We start from the raw sequence: 20,583 nt of genomic DNA on the forward strand, positions 1-20,583 counted from the left end.
TTTACAGAGTCCTACAACTACACTGTGATCCCTGGAAGGCAGTGACTGCTATTTTCACCCTTTAAAATGTAAAGCCTAGAACAATGTTGGGCATATCATAGGATACTGAAAAAGTGTTGTTGAAGGATTTAAAAACAAGAAATAAAGTAGGATTATATAAATTATGATCATCACAAGTCAAGACTAGTTGTTCATCTCAAACATTTAAAAAATGTCTTTGGCATTTTAGCTATGGTGGACTATTGCTATTCTTATATATACACATAATACTGGTATACATGTATACATTTTATACACATATAGGCTTACTACTGTATTTTTCTTGATGATTCTTCTTATATTTTTGGATTTTCTTATGTGTTGATTTTGCTTTCCCCATTAGGTTTAAGCTCAAATAATGGACCATACCGCCTTTGAAAATGTAAATATCTAGGAAAGAAAATGTCTATCTGATGAATAATATACTTTTAAAGCTGAATTACCTGTGAGAATAATAAGAGTAAGAACATGGAAACAGATGCACTTTTGAAGAGCATATTATTCAACTATCTCAACTTTTGATTCTGGGTTTATGCTTTGAACAGTTCTCTAAATATTCTTTTTAAAGACTATTCAAGCCCTAACTAGTTTGGCTCAGTGGATAGAGCATCGGCCTGCAGACTGAAGGGTCCCAGGTTCAATTCCAGTCAAGGGCATGTACCTACTGGGGATGTGCCCGAGGCAGCTGATTGATGTTTCTCATCGATGTTTCTAACTCTCTATCCCTCTCCCTTCATCTCTGTAAAAATCAATAAAATATATTTTTAAAAAAGACTATTCAAAACAACATACCAAAACAAAAATAAATAAACTTTCTCTTTCATTTCCACTTAAGAGCTATAATTAGATTTACAACTAGATTTTTAAAAAATTAACCATGAAAAATTAGCTAGGATATAAAATTTTATTTAAAAAATACACCCACCATATTGGGGCTATACTTCCCAACAATACTACTTTTTGTTAGGAGTTTTGATCCACAAAAGAAAATATACAGCCTAAATGTGGATTTACATGATAGAATGTTATTTTTCCAAAGGAACCCATGTTCTCTTTTTCTATATATTTTGTGCTGAAATTTTAAAAATAATATAACCAGCTATAGAATGATTTGTTGATCTGTAAGATATCCACAACTTTTAAAGGAAGGAACCAAATATTATATAGTTACAGCTGTATTTAAAAGAATGTGCTAGTATTAATTGAAAACAAGAGTATTTCTTTCTTCTTCTTTTTCCAAATATGAAGGGGAGACAAACAATTCTATGACTATTAAATTTTTCTGAAGATTGAAAAAGGTTATATTCCACACATATGCCTATAATGCATGCTTGTTAATGGCATAAAGTCATGGATATTCATTGCTCAAAGGAGGCTCCAGATCTGCTAGTGAAAGCATTTGATTTTTAGTCCAAGAAAGTGAAATCTAAAAACATCAGGTTCTTGACTAAAGTCACACCATTAACTTGCAATAACACCTGGCTGCAATTCAGATGTTCTGACAAGTGTCCCTTATACAAATATGTATATGATTGTATAACTATATATATATAATCACAAATATATATAATATAATATAACATATATATAATCCTATATAATAAAGGTTAATATGCAAATAGACCTAACAGTGGAACGACTGGTCGCTATGACACACTGACTACCAGGGGGCAGATGCTCAATGCAGGAGCTGCTCCCTGGTGGTCAGTGAGCTCCCACAGGGGGAGCGCTGCTCAGCCAGAAGCCAGGCTCACTGCTGGTGAGCACTGTGGCGGTGGTGGGAGCCTCTCCAGCCTGCGTGGCAGCACTAAGGAGCAGCGAGCCAAGTGGTAAGGAGCAGCAAGCAGGTGGGCGGTAAGGAGTGAGGGGTCCTGGACTGCGAGAGGGATGTATGACTACCAGGGGGAGCGGGCCTAAGCTGGCAGGCACACATCCCCCGAGGGGTCCCAGACTGCGAGAGGGCACAGGCCGACCTGAGAGAACCTCCCCACACCAGTGCAAAAATTTCATGCACCAAGCCTCTAGTATATAATAAAATATGTGTGTGTCACATATTTGTGTATATATTTTTTGACATGGAAAACTTACTTTAAAAAAAGAACTGCACATTCTCTCTGGAAATCAGTCACTCTTTTATATTTAATGATGCAATCATTAGTGCATCAAAAGGAAAGATAAAGTTTTGCTTAAGCATCACAGTGCTTATTAGAAGAAAGCAATGAAATGTTTATAGTGCTTCCTGAGGACCTCAAAACTATCATTGAATTACCTGGGAAAATGACTTTATGCATGCAAATAACTTGGGTTTGCTTTATCTTTTATTAAAAAATAGCTATTGTTCCTTAAAAATATTGTATTTACTTCACAATTATAAGTTAGTTCATTGTTTTAAGCTTTATATATTGATTATATGACAAAGTATTACTAATCCAAAGATATCAATGAAGCAATGAGCATCATAAAGTATTTTTGATAACATGCAGAAATGGCTCTTTCTACATCTTTTAAGAATTAAGGATTTAACTTTACCATGATAGAAACAGCGGATAAGGAAATGTTACTCTTAATGAATATAAAAAGATTATCACAGGAAAAAATACATCAAATATAATCATACTATTTTCTCTACTTTATTTACCCATACTATCCTGTAACTAATAAGATCATATATCATTTGAGATTATAACAAAACACTTAGTAACCATCCTCCACAAATGGTAGCTGTTATTAAAATGCAGCAATAACTTTGAAAAAAACAACAGACATGTTATGTTCCTCAGAGAAATGTTATCCAGGCATTGTCTGGAGAATGTTTTATTATTCAATAATTTGTCTTAGGAGTCCCCAGTGATTTTAACTTTCACCTTTATAGATAAGCTGCCTTTCATAACTGATATAAAACCATGACTACAGGGAAACAGCCAGTTTAAATTTGTAACACACATAAAATCCAACTTAATTTCCCAAATGAGCATTTTATAATTACAGAATAAGAAAAACACTGGAGAGGTGGACATTACTATTTCTGTTTCCGGGTAGCATGCTCCCTGCTTGAATGTTACTCCATAAAACAGGAGCAAGGGATTATGTTCTACAAAGAATGATGATGCTCAGTCTTGAGTCCTTCCTGGAAAATTGGAAGATGAAAAAATATATATCTTCATATCTTCCTCTTTTTGTAGCATGCTGTTGGAATTTTTAAATTGACAATTTCTTCTTCCCCCAAGAGGATGCTTAATAATAATTTGTTTACTCTTTGTAAATCGAATGTAGTTAAAGAAGAAATTCTGACTCCTCTTTTGAGACTTGCATGTGTATGTGATGAGAAGGAAAATGGTGGGTTAATCAAACTCTTCATCTCAATGACATGTAAAAACAGTTTCTTCAACCTAAAGGTTCATATCATTAAAAGTACAAGAAAATTTGTGGAAAAGAAAAAATAAAAGTTATCTTTATTTTTAATATACAAAAGCTTACAGCATAGACAAGTTTTTTAGAAAGTAGTCACAATGGGGTTCCTTTGAAAGTTGTTTTTAAGCTAATGTGTATTTAAAATGGGTATCCATATATATAAAAAGCCATCAACCAGATGCTGTAACAACTGGAATGCTGTAATGACTGGAATGACTGGTCGCTATGAAGCCTACTGCAGCCAGCAAACCAGCCCCATCTGGGGTTGGGGCCAGCTGGCCAACCTCCCTCAGCCCCTCCCCCCACCTGACCTGCCCCTGATTGGCCTCTCCCACCCTGATCGGCCCACAGCCACTCCCCCCACAGCTGGCCCTGCCCCTGATTGTCCCCTGTACCCCAATAGGGGGTGGGGCCAACCAGCCAACCTCCTGTAGCCCCTCCCCCAGGCAGGCCCTGCCCCATGGGCCCCCACCACCCTGATCGGCCCACAGTCCCTCCCCCCAGCCAGCTCCATCCCCAATCGCCCCCCCACACACACACACCAATCAGGGGTGGGGCTGGCTGGCCAACCTCCCAAGGCCCCTCCCCCAGCCACTGACCCTTAATGGCCCCCCCAATCGGGGGTGGGGCCCAGTGGCCAACCTCCGGCTGTCTCCTCCTCCGGACAGGTCCAGCCTCAATCCGCCTGATTGGGGCTGGGCCGGCCGGACCCCTCCGGTGCATGAATTCGTGCACTGGGCCTCTAGTGTATTATAACTGTGCAAGGAAGGAATGGAAGGATGGAAAGTTATGTGTCAATGTGTAGTACATTAACTGTTCAGATGTTGGAGTTAAGAAAGTCTAAGAACCAAGCTTTGTTTTCTCACTGATCACCCTTGACACTTCCATCCCTCCCCTCCCTCCCCCACTGCAGAATCCCCTGCTCAGGCTGCCTACTGTGTTAACATTTGGGGGGAAATATACTAGTATTCCAGAAACAAAAAGGAAAAGAATGGAACTGGGTTGACTTGAAGTATTTAAATGCTATCTGATACAACAACCTATACAGATCACCTGAGTATGCTAAAATTCACCAAAAAAAAGAACAGAAGAATTTTTGCCTGCTTTCTGGGTAACAAAGTTTGCTGCCCCCAGAAATTAGGTTTACAAGTCTCATTGCTCCCAAAGGATACAGGCCTCTCCAGTTCACAGTGTCAATCCACGTGGATGCACTCATCAGCAGACACACAGTGCTGTGACTGTCACTAATTGTTTTCCGTTTTAAAGTATACAATAAATACATCCTTTCTTGGGCAGGCTGTAGTCAAAGACAGCGCTCTCTCTCTCTCTCTCTCTCTCTCACACACACACACACACACACACACACACACACACCTCATGACTAAAAATAAGTAAAACCTGCACAATACAAATTTGAAACATTGGGGATGGAAATCACATTGAGGAGAAACAGGAGGCCAAGTTTTATTTTCTTCTTTGTCTTTTTAAATTTATGGCAACACCTTTTACCCCTTCGTTGTCTTTTGGTCACTGAGTACAATCTGGAAGAGTGTGGGTTCCAGGTCACTCACTCACCAGCTCCAGGCTTGCCCACACCCACACTGCTACTCCTGGGGACTGGGGGTTATTCCTTGTCCAATTCTGCGTGGCGCAGCACCCTGACTCCTTTGTGTGCCATACTCATTCAGGTCAGCCTCCCTACCTAGACTTTTCCCTTCCTCATTCCACAAAGGTGCAAGATAGAGCAACGTTCTGTTTTGGTCTTATTTTTATTTTTCCAAACAAAAAGAAAACCTGGGGCCTTGCAGCTTTTGCTCGGGGAGCCGAAGCTCTTAGACCACCGCACCCCCAGATCAGCTCAAGGCTCTCCCGAGTTCACTTCACCGGCCTGGGTCAGAACGGGCAGAAATCTTCCTGCTCAGCAAGTTAACTTGTCCTCGGCGGGGAACCAGAGGCCAGGGTAACGGGGTGCCAGCAGCTTCTCCCGGGGACGCGGGGGGGGGGGACCCAAACAGCAAGGTAGGGGGTGGGATGCCCCGCCCTGGCTTCGGGAGAGGCCGGTGTGGAGCAGGCGCCCTGGAGCAGGGTCTTGGGGGTCGCCGGAACCGTCACGTGTTCCCGAGGCACCTCTAATCCCCCCCCCCCCCGCGCTCCCCACTCCTTCCTCCCCACCGCCACCTCCAGGTCTCCTCCAGCTGCCGCCGCGCCCGCGCTCAGGAGCCACCGCGGTCTGCTGAGTTCCCGGGAGGCGAGGCGCCCACAGCGGCCGGGGCACCCCGAGGTACGGCTTCAGCCTCTCCCGCTGCCTCTTCCGCGGGGGTGGCCTGCGGGGAAGGGCGAGTCCCGCGGGGCTCCGGGAGCCGCTCCCGATCCCGGGTCCTAGGGCGACGTCTGGGCTCCTTAGAAGGCGGGGTGGGGAAGCCCCAGGCGGCGGAGCAGGAACAGTCGGGGTTTGGGTGGCGGAGCAGGTGCTTGCTGGGCGGGAAAGGCGAGCGGGGGCAGGACGGGGCAGCATTCTTTCGTGCGGGGCAGGTACTCACCCGCGTGGGAAAGGCACGAGCCAGACCCCGGAGGAGCGCGCGTGGGATCCGTGCGGGAGCCGGGGCGGGAAGGAGTAGGGGCGGGGGCATCGGGGAGGACAAAGCTCTCGCCCTCGGCGCGGCTAGCCGGCTGCCGCCGCTGCCCCACTAGCGTCCGTGGTGGGAACGGTGTCCCCGGCCGGTGTTCAGCCCGAGCCGCCATCCACCCCGCCCCGCTCGGGGCGGCCGGCCGCCGCGCCTCCCGAAGCTGGCCCGCCACCCGAGGCAGCTGCGCCCCCAGGTTTGCGCTCGGGTTTGCAAGGGGGCCTCCTAGGACAAATGCCATCAATAACATCCATCCATACACCTCGGATGACAGACACAGGGCATTTTTATCCCCAAATGTACCGACCTTTAGCTTATCATGGAAAGAAACGGACCCATTCATCATGTTGGAGCGAAGCCAGGAGACTTTGCCTGAGGCCAGGGAAATAGCCTGGAGCACTCTTAAGCAGGATGGTGCAGCCCGAGTGCATTTTAAATGTTAGGTTTCTCAAGGGTAGAGAAACTCTGCTGTTGGAATAGAGGGGAGCGGGTGGCGCGTGCCTGCCTGTTTGTCAGCGGAGCAGCAAGCAGAGCCGAATTTATCCTTCCAATTCAAGATTTTTTTTTTTATTTTATTTTTTGCCAGATTCTGGCTTTAAAAATAAATCGCGGGGAGATTTGAGAACCTGGAATCTCGCCATTGTTTCAGGATCACAGCAAAATAAGCCAGAGCTGATATTTTATCATTGTTAGAGGGGACATTTACATTTACTTTATCCTTTTGTGTGAATGGCACCCTTTGTGAGAAGAAAGATGTGCATTTTCATTAGGCAGGAAATGATCCTAATAAGCATTATTTAAATGTACAAGCTAAGCCTCTTAATATCCTTTGAGCTCCCTGCAGTCCCTCCTATTATTCTTTCTGAGAACTATCTACTTAACATACTTAAAGTCTACTCAGAAGATTTCATTTGTCTTGTTGACAGCTATAGTTCAAATTTTTTATTTAAAAATTGCAATAAGTCTTTCCTAAGACACTGCTTTTTAAAAATTGCCACAATTTGATAAAGAATTTATTTTTTCCACATTTTACTCAGATGATTCAGGTTTGATGTTCAGCCTGGTAATTCAGGTGGTGGGAGATAAAATTAGATGTAAAAGAGAAGAACAGTATCTCTCTATTTACACATTATTTAGCCACCATAGTGATTTCCCACAGTCAATATCAGATTTCTTTTCAAATAACATTTCATTTTGAAAACATTTTCTCTTTGGTTATATTTCACATTTTCTCTAGGAACCTTACTTTTATTTTGCATAAAATATTTATGTTGTATAAAACTCTATCACGTTCATTCTAACACTTGTTGAAACCGGAGAATTATTCTACAGACTGGCTTTTCCATTATAAGTTTGCTTATTGCACTTTTCAGGAAAACGGAAGCGAAGTGGTAAGTTTAACGAAAGAAATTCTTTGTGCTTTTTTTTCTTTCATTTTAAAGTGGTCGTGTGGTAGGCAGTTAGACAGACATGCAGAGGAAAAGGACCAGAGTTCACGTACAGAAAGTCACCGGGGCAGAAAGCCCCTGGTGCATAGCAACTGGGAAAACAGGGACCTCCTCCTCAGGGTAACCTTTCCTCCCCTAGGTGATGGCTGGTCCATCTGTCCCTCTCCAGACCACTCCTCCCCTGGCTTGTTGCTAGTCATTCAGTTTAGGACCCCCCCCCCCCCCCCATTGTGGGGGTGAACAAGGGGGGCAGAGAATAGCCCTTAAGTACTAAGCCCCCAGGACAATGAGGCTCTGACTCACATCAAATACATCGAGGCCTCAGTTGTGTTTCAGCTCCAGGCCCAGAAAAAGCAAAACCAGACAAGTGACCCAAGGGCTGACCTCAGAAGCAGGTGCATTGATTAATGACCCCTTGCCCTGGCACCTACCAGTCAGTGGAGAGTGATCCTGAAAGGACACACCTAGAAAGCTAATGAATATTCTATTGAGACCCTCCCCTGGGACCTCCCCTAAAATCTCCACCCTTAAAAGCCATTAGGACAGAGGACCCAGCACGCCCCCTCCAGGGTGTGTAGGCCCTCACCTTTCCCCCTCCTCTTCCCTTATACGTTACCCTTCTCTCTCCCAAAGCTCCAAGGGGCCCTCTTTTGCCTCTGGAACTTGTGTCCTGAGCCCTTTTCTTCTACAGCTCACTTCTTCTACCTCTGTGACTTTTAAAAGGAATGTTCTCTTATAGTTTGAGTCTTGGCTCTGAATTCTTTCCTAGCCAGAACTCAAGTACCCAGATTGCTGAACCCAGGTCAGATCTGACCCCACCCATCTTACACCTGGTGCCATTCTTATTGCCAACAGTTCCTCTACCTTAGATTTTCAATTTCCCTAATGCTTAAAATACCCCCTGGCTGTAATGAGGCACTTTTAAAGAAACTGCTTAGCATCCCCTCATTTGCAACATCCATTACTTAGTTGTGAGAAGTCCTTCATTGGAGCAAAAATCCACAGAATGCTTATTTAGGGCAGAGCATATCAGGTATTTTATGTGTGTATGTTTGTGTGTAGGAGGAGTGGGGTTAGAGAAAGAGCAGGAGAAGATTGTTTGCATATCACACCAAAACAAAGTGAGTTAATGAATGTTGGGAGAGATAGAAACATAAGAAAAAATGATAATTTATTAATCTATCTATAGATAAGTATCCATTATATTTGGGAACAGTGCAAGTGGCCATGCTGTAGTGAAAACAGTAGGTCACTGGCAGTTAGGAGAGTGTCACTCACTCACTCATTCATTCACCAATCATCTATTTAGGGCCCTTTATATCTCAGATACTTGCAATCTGCAATTACTCGCTGTGTAAACTTTAATTAATCCCTCATCAAATATTCCTCAAATAGTACCTTGTATTAGTTGTTTTTTATTAGTTGTTCAATTAATGCTAGTTGAATGATTAAAGAAAGGAACAACTAACCTTTCTTACCTATTCATTAACCAAAGGGACCTCCTCTTTAAATTATATATAGATTAGTGTCTTTTAGGGATGCAAAAAGTGTTGATATCCTCAGTTTTTCCTATGTTCATTAAATCCTCAGGATGGCATTTCCTTCTTCTGCTTACTAAAAAAAAGCTGTAATTTTATAATTGAATGAATTCAATATTTTTTATGTGAATACTAGAGGCCCAGTGCATGGGATTCATGCACTGGTGGGGGGCATGACCTATGGGGATCGCTTGCTGTGGGAGCGCCACTCATCCCGGTCAGCTGAGCGGAGCTCCCACTGTGGGAGCGCACTGACCATCAGGGGGAAGTCCTGCATTGAGCATCTGCCCCCTGGTGGTCAGTGTGTGTCATAGCGACTGGTCGACCAGTTGTTCTGGTTGTTCCACTGTTGGACTTTTATTATATAGGATATTTAAAATAGAAAAGATTTAGGGACAAACTATACAATCTGATGTACTTCTTTTTCATTTAAATAAAAACATGTTGTAAATATGTTTTGCTAATTTTGATTTATGTTGCTTATGTGATAGCCTTTATCAATCAAGGTATCTAATTTAAAATTTTAAAGTGTTAAACTATCACATTTGTCCATGTAGGTATCTTCTCATTTCATTTTGGGATCATCTGAAAACTTGACTAATTTCAGTGAGATATATATATATCACTCTTAAGTTTGATCTTTTCTATATATATCCATGCATACACATGTGCACACACACATACACACTCACACACACACACTCACACACACACACACAGAGTCATACTCTAACCTGAATTTTCCAGTATTGCCAGGATGATTCATTTCTGATATTTTAAACCTGGGGAAATGAAACTATTCTGAAATGATTAGTAACAAATATACTTAGCATCCTCTATTAAGCATCATTACTATCCAGGTAGCTGCAGGGAGGCCGTAGTCTAGTAATGTGATGAATAAGATGATTCAGTAGGCCTTACGAGCCACTTTTATACCAGTTATACTTTCTCACTTGAGGTAATATCAATGTAAATTACTGACTAGGATCTAAGAATAAATGAGTAAGATCCTGGGTTTTTGAATTAATTTATCTTTAAAGGGATGTGATTAGCTACCAGAGAGTAATTCAGTCAACATAGAATCGGTTGTAGATGTGAAAAACTTAGTTTCAATCTTTCTCATAGCACAATGGTGCCTATTTGAAACTTGCTGTATGTAAAACTAAAGTTAAAGTTATTTATAATGAATGTATGTACACAATAGGATTTCCTGTTTGGAAATGTATTGGACCAAGACCTATAAGTTGAAGATAATAGTGCTTACTGTTAATTTAAATATCTATGTATCTTTATAATTTTAAGTATAATTATCCAACTTAGATCTGGCAATAAGTAGATAAATATATATATTGCTTTCTAAGACACATATATATCAAGGTCTATATAACATGTATATTCTTCAGAATGAACTATTGCTGTCTTGGGTGGGAAATTTTTATTAAATAAGAGTACTTACTTTTTTTAAAGTGGAGGAGGAGTTCCTTTTAATTTTAAAGTTATATACAGTTTTGTGCTTCATCAGGAAGTACTGTCAAATCTAGTATACAACAGTAAATAAGTAATACCATTGTGATATTAATAATATAATCTTAGTTTCCTTTCAAATAAAAAAATGAGGTGTTATGTTAGTATAACTGCTACATTTGACTTTAATATATAATATTTTCCTTAAACAATATGAACTTATTGAATCTCTTTAAAGATAAAATCTAGCCCTGACTGGTTTGGCTCAGTGGATAGAGCGTGGGTCTGCAGACTCAAGGGTCCCAGGTTCGATTCCGGTCAAGGGCATGTACCTTGGTTGCGGGCACAGAGTGTGAAGGAGGCAGCTGATCGATGTTCCTGTCTCATCAATGTTTCTAACTTTCTATTCCTCTCCCCTCCTCTCTGTAAAAAATCAATTATATATATATATATATTTTAAAAAGATAAAATCTATTTTCAATTTCTAACAGGTAAATTTTGTTTTTAAAAACACCAGCAACACTGGTCAGTGGCTGTGTTAATTCATGAGAAACTGGCATATCTCAAGGACTGAGAATTGATCATGGAATGTTTTTGCCATCCAGCATTGTGCTCACATAGTCAACAGTACAACTTGATAAACATTTATTGAGTGTCTACTGTATACATGTAGGTACAGAGTGTTTCTGCACTCAAGAAGCTTTAACAGTTTACGAACTAGATCATATTTAGGATGCTAGGTTTTTATTTGAATTTTGTATTTTCTCATAAATATTTATTTAACATCTGCAGTGGTGAAGTTCCTGTGCCGTGTATTATGGTAGATACCTAGGTAAGGGACAGTTTCTGCTTTTCTATTGCTTAAAAATAAACAAGGTAGATGGTTTGCATTATCATTGCAATGCAAACCAGATTGTGACATGTAGCATCAGACAGTTATAAACAGAGCATTATGTGGGTTGGGAAGAGGAGAGCACATTCAGTTGAGTAGACAAATGAATACTCTAGGATAGGTCTCTTTAAGTTTGGTCTTGATTCAAGTAGGAAAGGAAGGAATGTTTAAGGTAGGTTATATGACTACACCAGGTATTAGGTACCTTGACTGGAGAAGAATATTACTGAGCTACTGCAAATTGAGTATCTGAAGTTCTTATCTACATCTGCCTTTTCCTTGCCTTACATTATTTCCTACGTTAATTTTAAAAACCAAGTTTGTTATTTTAACACAAGTTAATATCCCATAGAAGTGACTATAGACTTAAACTTACTGTAATTGTTGTTGGCTGAAATTTGCACCGCACTTGGAACCAATTGAAGACCTCACTAAACATCCTTAAGAGGTTCATAAGATAATGGGAGCAAATTGTAAAATGTACTTCCCTCTCAGTGGATTAATTTATAGTAGTCATGTAATTTTTTTTCAAGTTGCTAACTAATGTCTTTTTATTCCAAGCAGGACTATACTATGGATTTAGAGCTCCAGGATTATTATAACCAGACACTTGCCACAGAGAACAATACTGCTGCCCCTCGGAATTCCGATTTCCCCGTCTGGGATGACTATAAGAGCAGTGTAGATGACTTTCAGTATTTTCTGATTGGACTCTATACACTTGTAAGTCTTCTTGGTTTCATGGGGAATCTGCTTATTTTAATGGCTCTCATGAGAAAGCGTAATCAGAACACTACAGTAAACTTCCTCATAGGAAATCTGGCCTTCTCTGATATTTTGATTGTGCTGTTCTGCTCACCTTTCACACTGACCTCTGTCTTGCTGGATCAGTGGATGTTTGGCAAAGTCATGTGTCATATTATGCCTTTCCTTCAATGTGTGTCAGTTCTGGTTTCAACTTTAATTTTAATATCAATTGCCATTGTCAGGTATCATATGATAAAGCATCCTATATCTAATAATCTAACAGCAAACCATGGCTACTTCCTGGTAGCTACTGTCTGGACACTAGGTTTTGCGATTTGTTCTCCCCTTCCAGTGTTTCACAGTTTTGTGGAACTTCAGGAAACTTTTGGCTCAGCATTGCTGAGCAGCAAGTATTTATGTGTTGAATCGTGGCCTTCTGATTCATACAGAATTGCTTTTACTATCTCCTTGTTGCTAGTACAGTATATTCTGCCCTTAGTTTGCCTAACTATAAGTCATACCAGTGTCTGCAGGAGTATAAGCTGTGGATTGTCCAACAAAGAAAACAAATTAGAAGAAAATGAGATGATCAACTTAACTCTTCATCCATCCAAAAAGAGTGGACCCCAGGTGAAACTCTCCAGCAGCCATAAATGGAGTTATTCATTCATCAGAAAACACAGAAGAAGATACAGCAAGAAGAAGGTATGTGTGTTACCTGTTCCAGCAAGATCTCCTCAAGACAATCACTCAAGCACACTTCCAGAAAACTTCGGCTCTGTGAAAACTCAGCTCTTTTCATCTAATAAGTCCATACCAGGAGTCCCCATCTGCTTTGAGATGAAACCTGAAGAAAACTCAGAGGCTCATGACTTGCGAGTAAATCGTTCTATCATGAGAATAAAAAAGAGATCTCGAAGTGTTTTCTACAGACTGACCATATTGATATTGGTGTTTGCTGTTAGTTGGATGCCACTCCATCTTTTCCATGTGGTAACTGATTTTAATGATAACCTTATTTCAAATAGGCATTTCAAGTTGGTGTATTGCATTTGTCATTTGTTAGGCATGATGTCTTGTTGTCTTAATCCGATTCTATATGGATTTCTTAATAATGGAATCAAAGCTGAGTTGCTGTCCCTGATACACTGTCTTCATATGTCATAATTCTCATTGTTTCCCAAAGAAAGAACAAATGTTAGGATAATCTAAAATACATTCATGATAACTTTGTGTATATAATAAACAAATTTTATTAATTTATAAATTTAAATTATGTATGAGTTCTGAACTTGAATGTCAGTTCATAGTACATATATGAAAGATAATTTTGTGTTACAGTACAATGAATTCATGTAGTTGTATAATGTCAGTGTCAGTCTAATCTGTGATTTCATCTTAAAAAGTAGTTATATTACCTTTCTTTTCCCTTTCCTTATAAATAAGTGCATTGTATTTTTTTGTTTAAAATAAAAATTGTATCTACCAACTCAGTATTTTTTGTTTCAAATTATAAAAAAAATTTTTTCCTGAGGAACATTTAATTAAAAATGTGAGGGATATCTTTTATCTCTTGATCTTCATTTCCATTTTATCGGCTTCTTTTTTAAAAAACATTTTTATTGATTTCAGAGAGGAAAAGAGAGAGAAACATCAATGATGAGAGAGAATCATTGGTCAGCTGCCTCCTGCACCGCCCCTCCTGGGGATTGAGCCCACAACCCTGGCATGTGCCCTTGACCACAGTTGAACCTGGGACCCTTCAGTCCGAAGGCCAACACTCTATCCACTGAGCCAAATCGGCTAGGGCTATTTCATTGGCTTCTTAATGTTTAGTTTGTGAATATACAGAAAATGTTTAGTATGCCCAACAAATCATAAATAAATGACAGATGCATGCCCAAGTCAGGATTACAACTGCAGACATTGGGGACAGTTTTAGAACTCTTATAAGAATGTGTTTATCTCCTATTATTGATAATTGCTCATATTGTCAGCTTATCTCCATTGTCCTAGTAATACACAATTAATTTACCAAATAGAAATGGATTTTAATTTTTTCTAGACTTATACTATAGCATTAACACTTTCAAGTGAAGATTGTTTTCATATACATCTTTTATATTCTAAAATGTGAAGTATAAATGGCATCTGTACTTCCAAGTATTGAATACTTTTAAAGAATACTTAGTGTCCACAGGGAAAAAAGTTAATTTTTTTTGCGGGGCAAGATATAGATTGATTAATATAATTTATGCTGATTCAATACTGAGGTCTAATATACTATCTTACTAATTGAGGTCAAGCTTTTCAATTGAATTTTTTTTTGCCTGTTTTGTGGGTGGGTTTTTTTAATTGACTCCCTGAAAATAGTTGAATATTTGCACATATGGCTCAGATTGCTGTCTTCAGTTCCTATAACCATTCCCTCTTTGATTCCTGTTCTTAAGGGGAAAACAACAAAACAAACTTAATTTGCAAATAATCGGTAAGTCTGATAGTTGTTTAATCAACTGCAAGTCCAACGTCTCTATATTGGCTTTCTTTGGCCCCCTCCTCCTTCCACCCTAGTTGATGTCTCCACAGAGGGAAAGCTGGTCCACTCGGTACCTCCCGCTGGTTCCTGCTGACCTCCAGTCCAGTCCAGTAGTCATCCTGCCTGGTCTCCACGTACATCAGCCTCTGCCCATGCTGTGTTGTGTATGGTCTGTTCTCAGCAAGTCAGGGCCTGAGAGTCCAGCCCCAGAGCCCCCCTCCCCTGCTAACATTCAGATATAATCTCTCACTGTGGGGTCACTGAGTCTTGGCCACGTTCTCCATTCTTTCCTAAGCCTGGGCTGTCCTATGGGGGTCTTGCCCCGGCCAAGTCTGGGGATTATTCAAGGAACTTTAAACTCATCACCAAGAACTGAGCAGGAACTTAGGACATTCTACTCCTCATATAGGTCACCAGGAACTGAGAGAGACAGCACGGCTTTCTTGGTCCAAATACTATAAGCTGCCACATCTGCTGCATGTTCACCTCGTGTTGCTGTAAAAGCATTCTGCTTTCCAGACCCTTTCTAAATTTTTAAATATGAGGCCATGTGCAAGCCTCTGCTTTTAGCTCCCCTCCAATCCATCTGGTGCTACATGAGTATCCGCCCCAAGTTTTTTTGTGATGGCAGGTAGAAAAAGTGAAGGAACTTTGGTTCCCGTTTGCTTCACACCCCGCCCCCAGTCCTATTTGTTTGAAGGTTTTCTGCTTCTCCCTGCCTACTAAGAATGTCCCCTACTGACAATGTCTTCATTTTCCTCTGCCCTATAGCTTACAGTAAAACCATGTTTTGAACATCCAGGTTTGCTTTTGGAAAACAAAGCTCTTGTGATTTAAAGCCGTCCCCTTTCAAGGCTTAGATGTAAGACTATTGTCTCACCCTGACCCAAAACACTGAAGTCTAAGCTGAAGAGCTACCTCTTATTTAAAAGCAATAGGCATGTCCACTTTCACTGGGGCGATCAATTGCGAGGTTTCACCTTAGTGGCTAAGGGGGACGGGGCACTCACAGATAGGGCAAATATAAATACATAGGTATTTTATACTGTTACAGTAACTTACATGAGCAAACATACAATAACTCAAACCTCACAGATTTTATGATTACTGATAGATGAGTTTACTTAAGTTGGATAAATTAATTTGAGTCTCTTCAATTATTGAATGCAGAGGAAGCAATTTATCTTCCCTAACCAGAAATGACTAAATATTCTTAATAATTGAAAACTGAGAAGTTTGAATGGGTTGGTGGATAGAAATCATTAAGAAGGGGATTAATGGATTTAGATGACTATTATGAGTAATAATTTCTTCCATGGAGACTTGCTTAGTGAGCTAAACAATTTATGTTCAATCAAATTCCCATTGCTCAAGAGCTGATTATCTAACTTTTTTTTTCTATTCTCTCCTGGTGTCTGATTTGATTTCTTTTTCCATAGTACTGTCACAAAGCATGGCTAGGGGAAATAAATGGAGATGAAATTTTAAACAGTTAACATCATTACTTTGAACAATTATTTTAAAATATTTAATTCAGGAAGAGATGTGAAATTGTGTTTTAATGGTTAAATCATTCCTGCTAGCTGTGTTGCCTATTACTGTAGATAATAAAGCACTAAGTGAAAAGAAAAATCTGGGAACTGTACAAAAAGCAACTAGAACAATTACATGATGAACAATGTATATGAGGGTTATTTTATTCAGATATCTATTGAATACCTACTGTGTACCAGGAACTCTTCTAGGTACTTGGGTTACACCAATGAAAAAGATCCCTGCTCCTTTGATGTTTGCCTTCTTGGTGGCAATGAGTCAGTGGCAGGTGATGGGCAAACAACAGTAATAAGAACTATAAAAGGGTATTGCATAGTAATACTATAGTATATACATAGATGCATTCATTTCCTAGGGCTGCTGTAGGAGGACTTCCTAGAACCATTTACTTTTCCGTGGTCGGCAAACTGCGGCTCGCGAGCCACATGCGGCTGTTTGGCCCCTTGAGTGTGGCTCTTCCACAAAATACCACATGCGGGCACGCACATAACAGTGTGATTGAAACTTCGTGGCCCATGCGCAGAAGTCGGTATTTTGTGGAAGAGCCACACTCAAGGGGCCAAAGAGCCACATGTGGCTCGCAAGCCGCAGTTTGCTGAGCCGCAGTTTGCCGACCGCTGCTCTAGATAGTTCATCCTAAGTTCACTTGGAATTGGCTTGACATCTGTGTTAGATAATTATCCTTATTCAACAGAAAATAAAATGCCATATTCCTCTCCGCCAAGCAGGATCCAGGGTAAGCTCCCACAGAGACAGGGAGATCAGGTGAAACCTTGATATTTTTAATTCAAAAGACAGGACTCGACGGCCCTTAAGAAAAAATTTCCTGGGTTGTAAAATTGGCAAGAGACTTTTTGAGGTTTTAAAAAGACTTACAAATCAAGTGGACAGAGAAAGGCTTTACAATGCTTTTTAAAGAAAATTAATCCAGCACCCATTTATGATAAAAATGCTCAGTAAAATGGGAATAGAGGGAACATAAGTAATAAAGTACCATATATGACAAATGCACAGCAAACATTATACTAAATTGGGGAAAAATTAAAAGCATTTCCCCTAAGATCAGGAACAAGACAGGGATTTCCACTTTCACAATCCTTATTCAACATAGTACTGGAAGTCCTAGCCACAGAAATAAAAGGCATCCAAATTGGAAAGTAAGAAGTAAAACTGTCATTATTTGCAGATGACATGATACTGTGTACTGTATAGAGAACCCTAAAGATTCCACCAAAAAACCCCTACTAGGTCTGATGAATGAATTCTGAAAAGTAGCAGGATACAAAATAAATATCCAGAAATTAGTTGCATTCTTTATACACAATAATGAACTATCAGAAAGGGAAACTAAGCAATCCCATTTACAATTGCATTAAAAAATACGTAGGAATACATTTAATCAAGAATGTAAAAAAACCTGTACTTCAAAAATTATAGGACACTGAAGAAAGAAATAGATGATACAAATAAGTGGAAGCATATACTGTGCTCATGGATAGGAAGAATTAACATCATTAAAGTGTTGATATTACCCAAAGCAATTTATAGATTTAATGCAATTCCTATCAAGATACCAATAGCATATTTCACAGAACTAGAAAAAATGTTCCAAGAATTTATATGGAACCACAAAAGACCCTGAATAGCCACAGCAATCTTAAGAAAAAAGAACAAAGTTGGAGAATCACACTATCTGATATCAAACTATACTACAAGGCCATAGTAATCAACCAGCATGATTCTGGCATAAAAACGGACATATAGATCAATAGAACAGAATAGAGAACCCAGAAATAAACCAATGCCTTTATTGGCTTTCTAACCAACAAACATACTAATTTTGCTTACAAATTCTGTTTTATGTGTGGGTTATTTTGGATTTTCTGCAGAGAGTACCATGTTGTCTTCAAAATTAATAGTTTTATTTCTTCCTTTCCCATGCTCATACATTTGGTTTATTGTCCTTTACTTTTCACACTGGTTAAGTTCTTCAGTATAATGTTAATAGATTTGGTGGTTGTAAGCACCCTTGTCTTGTTGCCAATTTCAGGGGATAGGTATTCATATTTATTTCTATGCAAAAATCTATGCTTGGTGTACAAAACATCAAATTAGATGAGTAAATGAAGACTTGTCATGTTACTCCTGTAACACTGCATACTGATGCCCAACATATCACGATAAAATACATTTTATGTCTTATTTACTTCACCTGAATTTACAAGGTGAAATTTGAGGGGTATTTCAAACATATTTAGCCAGGGGTTTTAGTGAATAGTGGCAACAAAGTATAATATCAGTGTCCAAATTTTGGTATTTTTATCTTTGTCAGTGCAGCTTAGTGATTTCACAATTAGTATGGCTACCTCATTAGTCTTAGAGATTAATCTAATACTTATTTTAACTATCTACTAGATATCTGTATACCTAAAAAAGGATAGTCACCATTAATGTGTGTGAGTGTGTGTGTGTGTTTTTCACCTGGTCGACTTGGCAGTCAGGTTTAGTGGAAAGACCATGGACTTTGAACAAAAATACAGGCCTGGATCAGTATCTCACCATTGTCATTCAATTGATGTGTAACTTTCACCTATAAGACCCATTTCTCTGAACCTCAGTATCTTCATCTATTAAATAGGAATAAGAGCATAATATAGACAAATATGTCAATCAGTATCACACAATAAAATGTCTAGTATAATACTTGGTACATTGAATTGGCCCCATATAAAAGTATAGCGAAGACAATAATAAAAAATCTGAATAATGCAATTTGACGATAAAAAAAACAGGCTCAGTGCCGGGGTCCAACCCCAGCGGGTCCAGGGGTCCCCAAAGGTGTGGATGGAGTCGGCGAAGAAGGAATGACACAGAGACAGCGTTCAGTTGATCAGCAGCCTAGCCAGGATCTCTAGCCAGGATCTCCAGCCAAGTTCTGTTCAGGATCTCCAGCGAAGTTCTGTTTAGGATCTCCAGCCAGGTTCTGTGTCCATGGTCTCTTGCTAGGTTCTCCAGCCAGGTTCTCCAGGTTCTCCAGCCAGGTTCTGTAGCCATGTTCCCTCGCTAGGTTCTCCAGCCAGGTTCTGTCCAGGATCTCCAGCCAAGTTCTGGTCTCGATCTCCAGAGAGGTTCTGCTTAGGATCTCCAGCCAGGTTCTAGTCAGGTTCTCTTGCCAATTTCTGTAGTCAGGTTCAGTCCAGGATCTTTTGCCATGTTCTCTCGCTAGGTTCTGTCTCTAGGTTCTGAGGCCAGTTTCTGTCCAGGATCTTTTGCCATGTTCTCTCCAGCGAAGTTCTTCTGTCTCTAGAGAACGTTCTGTGTAGGTTCTGTGCCAATTTCTGTCTCTCTCTCTGTCTTTTGCTGTCTTGTTACATCTGTATTTATACCAGTTGATTCCAATCCTATCAATCTCTATTCCAAAGGTTAGGGCGTTTCTTATCTCCATTCCAGGGAGTAAAGATTATGTAGCTTAAGCATGATTGTTCGTAGTTAAAGTGATTAATTTCCCACCTGGCACTTAGTTAAGAGGTTTTATTCCCTCCCTAACTTAAGGGGAAAATCCCTGCCTGGGGAAACAACCTTTCTCAGAGACCTTGGTTAAAACACATAGTGCCTAGAAGGTGAGCAAACATATTAAGAACAGTATGCCATATATGCCAGATCCCTTGAAACAGCAAGCATGGGTCGGCTCCCGGCAGCTCAGCCTGTGTCATCTCATGGATCCTTAAATCTTAGTTGCACTAATTTTAAGCTATGTACATACACAGAATACATTCACACCTCCAGTAAGTTGCTTAACACATCTGAAAATAAGTTCCCACATGGATAAAGTAGAAAATGACACTAACTTTATACAATTCAGATGAAAACGAAAGGAGATTGTTTATGTAAGAGACTTAGCACAGAGAAGCCTGCACTGAATGTCTTCTCCATCTATTGTCCTATTTCTGCTGTTAGACATTGTAAAGAGTAAGTGAGCCAGAGTAGGTATGAGAAGCTCCTGATAGAGTGCCTGAGCCAGCAAGTGTAGAACGGTACTCTATTGCCATCACCACCCTTATTACCTCCACCACCACCACTACTAAAGATTGATGCTGCAACTCCAAACTTCTAAATGTCAGAATTAAACAGATGCACACAATGAACCGAGGACATGTATAAGACAAAAAATTCCTAGAATTTGCCATAGTCTTTGTACATTCACCTTTACCCTATGAATTAACTTCTCATTGATAAGCTTTTCTTCTCAAAATGTATTTTTGTGTGTTTTTTTGTTTTGTTTTTAAGTTCATATATAGAAACAAGATCTCACGTATTTGTCATATCAGAA

The 20,583-nt window shown here is 40.0% G+C and overlaps 1 protein-coding gene across 1 annotated transcript; it reads left to right on the forward strand.

Moving 5' to 3' along the window:
- Positions 1 to 5,716: 5,716 nt before the first annotated feature.
- NPY5R (neuropeptide Y receptor Y5) lies at positions 5,717 to 13,644 on the forward strand. The gene is made up of 2 exons (XM_081093210.1): positions 5,717 to 5,731; positions 11,981 to 13,644. The coding sequence occupies exon 2, from the start codon at positions 11,990 to 11,992 to the stop codon at positions 13,328 to 13,330; it is 1,341 nt and encodes a 446-aa protein (XP_080949336.1). The 5' UTR covers positions 5,717 to 5,731; positions 11,981 to 11,989; the 3' UTR covers positions 13,331 to 13,644.
- Positions 13,645 to 20,583: the final 6,939 nt, after the last annotated feature.

Source organism: Myotis nattereri (assembly GCF_964212035.1).
Source record: "Myotis nattereri genome assembly, chromosome: 5".
Lineage (NCBI taxonomy): Eukaryota > Metazoa > Chordata > Mammalia > Chiroptera > Vespertilionidae > Myotis > Myotis nattereri.

Coding starts and splice junctions, on each gene's coding strand:
- NPY5R (XM_081093210.1), top strand. CDS start 11,990: ATGGATTTAGAGCTCCAGGATTATTATAACCAGACACTTGCCACAGAG.